We start from the raw sequence: 5054 nt of genomic DNA, 5'->3' as shown, positions 1-5054 counted from the left end.
AATTTTCAGCAATCAAAACGTGCAAATAGACACAATGATACATTTATTTGATTCACTTGTAAATCCGATATTAACATATGGCGCTGAAATCTGGTATCCGTTTACGTTTAATAATAAAATAAAACAAACAAATACTGATCATTTCTTTGGATCATGTTTATCTAGCAAAACTCCTCATGAATTTGTTCATATCAAATTTTGTCGATTCCTTATTGGAGTTCATAGAAAAGCTATGTGGATACCTGTACTGGGGGAATTAGGAAGCTTCCCTTTAGGATTAAAAATGTTATCACAAACAATAGCATTCTGGGCGCATATTCTAGACTCCAAACAAGATTCGTATATACATCAATTATATGACTCAATGTTGCTCCATCCGACAGAAACGCCATGGCTACAATTTGTTAGACAATCTCTTTGTAACTTAGGTTTTAGTCACGTTTGGCATAACCAATCTACATTAAATGTACACAAATTAAAGTTTGCCATTGACAAAAAACAACAAGAGGAATATATAAGATACTGGACAAAAGAAAAATCAGATACATATTCCAGACTTAAGTTTTATTCTATGATCAGTAAATCTTACGAAATGCAGTCATACTTAATACAAATTAAGAATAATAAACACAGAAAGATGTTAAGCAGATTAAGGACTAGCACACATTGTCTAAAAATTGAAAGTGGAAGACATCAGAATATCCCTAAAGAAAATCGTCTTTGTATTGAATGCAATGTCATAGAAGATGAAATACATTTTCTAGATAAATGCAATAAATATGTTAAATTAAGGGATGAATTTAAAGAAGATGCTTCACATATCAATATGAAATATGCTAACAAAAATCCAAGTAACTTATTTTTAGAAGACGAAGTTCAAGTTCGTCTTGGCAAATTTGTTACGGATTGTTTTAGCATTGTATAATGCATTATTATTATTTGTTGTTTGTTGTGTCAATAACTTTACTGGTTCATGACAATAAACATTATTCTATTCTATTCTATTCTATTCTATTCACACACACACACACACACATCTCAGTTGAGTAGCTTGTAGTTCAGGTAGTTTGGGGAAGTAACCTGAAAACAAGAAAATATGTGTTTTTCAAAACCTTAAGGCAATGAGTGGCAGTAAAATTAAACTTGGAGAATACATGGAATAACCTAGTTTTCTGGGTAGTTATTGAAGAGACTTATACAAATAAATGGGAAGAATGTAAATACTAATGGACACAGACTGCCGTTGCTATTGAAACAGCCGCCATATTGGATTTCCAGGAAACGGTTTTACAGCAACATCATACATCAGACATGCATAATATTTGGCACAAGGATACACATGACTTGTATTAGCAATCATATAGAACGATATTTTGACTAAAGACTACAGTTGAATTTAAATTAATTTTTGTAATAAGGATTAATACCCCCCGCGAGTTAGGGGGAAGAATTTACCCGATGCTCCCCAGCATGTCGTAAGAGGCGACTAACGGATTCTGTTTCTCCGTTTATCCTTGTTAAGTATTTCTTGTAAGTTGTATAGAATATAGTCAATTTTTGTAAAGATTTTAGTCAAACAGTATGTAAGAAATGTTAAGTTCTTTGTACTGGAAACTTGCATTCTCCCAGTAAGGTAATATATTGTACTACGTTGCAAGCCCCTGGAGCAAATTTTTGATTAGTGCTTTTGTGAACAAGAAACAATTGACAAGTGGCTCTATCCCATCTCCCCCCTTTCCTTGTCGCTATATAACCTTGAATGGTTGAAAACGACGTTAAACACCAAATAAAGAAAGAATAAGGATTAATGAATTTCTAACTGCATATTCATTCATCTTTCAAAAATTAATTTAAATTCAACTGTAGTTTTTTGGTCAAAATATCATTCTATATGATTGTAGATAAAAGTCTTGTGCATCTTTGTGCCAAATATTAAGCATTTCTGATGTATGATGTTGCTGTAAAACCGTTTCCTAAAAATCCAATATGCCGCTGTGTATGCCAGTTTCCATAGCCGCGGCAATCTATGTCCTTTAGTTTTCGCAATTTTTTCATTTCTTTATATAAGTCACTTCAATAACTACCCAGAAAACTAAGTTACTCCATGTATTTTCCATGTTTTATTTTGGTCATTCTAGTGCCGCTCATTGCCTTAACATGATGGCTTCAACGAAAAGAACAACAAAACACCTCATAACCACAACAAGATACAAACAAAATAAAGACAACAAAAAAGAATGTTGAAGCTTTCAAGGTGAAATTCAGTCCAATGGTCTGGACCAGGTCAAAGACTGTTCAACAATGACTTTGATTGAAACATGCGGTCATCACAGTATGGCCTCGGCTTTAAAAAATATTATTTTAGGAACAAAAATGATGTTTGTTTGTTTGTTTGTTCGTTCATGGGCTGAAACTCCCACGGCTTTTACGTGTATAACCGTTTTAAAAATGATGTGATCAAAGACATTTTTTCAAAATTAAAAATAACAAGTCGTGTGAAGTGATATAAAACCATTAAGGTGTTACGAGTGTGTTCGGGTTGCGGTTCTTGCTCATGTTTATACTCACCGAGTTACTTCCCTTGGATCTGGATCTGGATCTGGATCTGGATAACCCGCCTGGGTTGGTGGTTTGCGGGTGCGAATGCGTATACGCACGGTTCAGTGTGCTTTCGCGAAAGGGTGTGTCATATGCACGGCTAGAACTAAGATACTTCTTGATTTCAGTAAATAGTTTCATTACATGTCAACTAGTTCGTTTTTAAATGATTTTTTAGAGATCGCCAAATGGTATTGTGTGAATAACATCATTCGATCGATTGTACGCACGGCGCCGTGCTTCTAGTAGCTCAGTCCATTCCTTCTTTCCGGTGTGGAAACAGTCGTGTTTCTGGCGAAAGAATCGGCGTTTTCAACTCGCCATATCTTCATATTCATTCGGACTAGAACAACGAAATATAAATTTCTTGTAAAAAAAATCCCGAGCCTTGCGACTCTGGTAGTCATTTTTCTTACGCGAAGCGGCCTTTGGTAGGTACGACAGTTTTAGTCACCCAAGTATATATCTAAAACGCACGTGGACGAGTTTTCAATGGCGTATTTGAAGTCTGTGAATGTTGTGATTACAAATCATTTCGGGGCACCCCTCAGTCTATACGTACAGACAAACAAATTGCATGGAACGAAAGTTGAGAGGCTGGACTGTAAGTTGTTGTTTTGACTTCTACAAATCTCGCAGGTCTTTTATGCAAAACAGACTCAAAATTGCATTGTTCACGCAAGTGTAGATGACGAGACTATCGAAGGAATGGAATACACTTGCCTACAGATATAATAGACAGACACTGTCTATTTATATCTATGACTTACCCTAGCCCATATGTTAGAATAAAGAACATACTTTGCTCTTTTGAATGATGTATGATTTGGCACTGTACACAGGATTTTAGACCTGCCCCCGAAGTGATTTTTCCATAAACCCGTCAAAAAGCTCACTCTGTTTTGGCCGTAAAAAGCGCCCAAATGAAGTCAATTTCTAACCTGTGTCGTGTGTTCGAAGGAGTACATCTCAGCGATGCCATTGCCTTGCAACCTCAAAGAAATATATTTTAATAACCCGCTAAATGAACGTTTTTTTAGTGTGAAATAAAAGCCGGAGATTTGCTTCGTTTCTTTGCTGCGACACAAAACCAAAACCAACTATAGATCTGCGGTGACATTATGAGTTCGTTTTCGACATTGCAGTGAAGTTGCGTGGATCTTCGACGATTCCCGTTCGGTTTAATGTGGATAGAGCTTTGATTGAATGTAACTGCTTTGAAAAGTTACAACATGAGTCCTTGGGATCGATGTTTTTCGGTAAACTTCTTCGTATCCTTGACTTTACTTTTGACTTGAACAGATCCAGATCGGCTGGGGCTGTTGATCGCCTACACAGATCTATATGAAGTTGACTCGACACGGCGAACCGCCGAATCCGTGCCCTCTCGTCGGTCCTACCCCCAAATCCCTTACCAGCCTCAGACCCCACCTCACCATTCTAACCTCACTGGCGTACTATGTGTGATTATCCCTTCCTCATGAAAGAGAAAGTGGAGAAAGGGGAAAAATGAAGATTTTTTCTTACTATATATAGTACACAACAGTCAGGGATAGTCAGGGATTGTTGACATGTACATTGTCAAGAGGTCAAAACAAATTTTAAAAGCTGTTGGACATTGCACTAGTGTTGCTCTAATCAAGGCGAGTCTGGAACAATAGGTCCACCCCACCAAAAAGTCAACATGGAATTAGTTATGATTTTTTTGCCTTTTTGCTTGGGTACGGCCAAGTCAAAAAGGTGAATAGTCATAACAAGTTCAGTTTGGGGTCTTTTTCAAATCTGTTTGCTGCATCTTTTCTGTGACCATTCTGGCTATGCACTGACAGTCAAAAAAGTGAAGAAGGGAAAAATGAAGATTTTGGGTGTTGTTGTTTTTTTTGGACAAATTTTGAAGAAGGGAAAAATGAAGATTTTGGGTGTTGGTTTTTTTTTGACCAATTTTTTTAAGTCCAAAAAAGATGAGAAATATTCATAACAAATTCAGTTTTGGGTCTTTTTCAAATCTGTTTGATGCATCTTTTCTGTGACCATTGTGGCTATGCACTGACATACAAATAAGTGGAGAAAAGGGAGAAATGAAGATTTTTTATTACTGCACAACAGTCAGGGATTAGGGTTACATGTTTACATGTACATTGTCAAGAGGTCAAAACAAATTTTAAAAGCTGTTGAACACTGCACTAGTGTTGCTCTAATCAAGGCGAGTCTGGAACAATAGGTCCACCCCACCAAAAAGTGAACATGGAATTAGTTATGATTTTTTTTAGCCTTTTGGCTTGGGTACGGCCAAGTGAACAAGGTAGGAAAGGTTAGAAATAGTCATAACAAGTTCACTTTTGGGTCTTTTTCAAATCTGTTTGCTGCATCTTTTCTGTGACCATTGTGGCTATGCACTCAAAGTCAAAAAAGTGCAGAAAGGTGACAAATGAAGATTTTTTACTACACAACAGTCA

The 5054-nt window shown here is 36.5% G+C and overlaps 1 protein-coding gene across 1 annotated transcript in view; it reads right to left on the bottom strand.

Moving 5' to 3' along the window:
- Positions 1 to 464: 464 nt before the first annotated feature.
- The window catches only part of LOC138946813 (uncharacterized), a 14181-nt gene continuing 9591 nt past the window's right edge, over positions 465 to 5054 (bottom strand). Inside the window, exon 4 of the mRNA XM_070318218.1 lies at positions 465 to 1080. Coding sequence (XP_070174319.1) covers positions 1059 to 1080 — 22 coding nt within the window. The 3' untranslated portion in view covers positions 465 to 1058. The remainder of the gene's footprint in view (positions 1081 to 5054) is intronic.

The sequence above is a fragment of the Littorina saxatilis genome, linkage group LG1 (assembly GCF_037325665.1).
Source record: "Littorina saxatilis isolate snail1 linkage group LG1, US_GU_Lsax_2.0, whole genome shotgun sequence".
In the NCBI taxonomy this organism is placed as follows: domain Eukaryota; kingdom Metazoa; phylum Mollusca; class Gastropoda; order Littorinimorpha; family Littorinidae; genus Littorina; species Littorina saxatilis.
The sequence above is the reverse complement of the archived record's forward strand: the minus strand, read 5'-3'. Positions and strand labels throughout refer to the sequence as shown.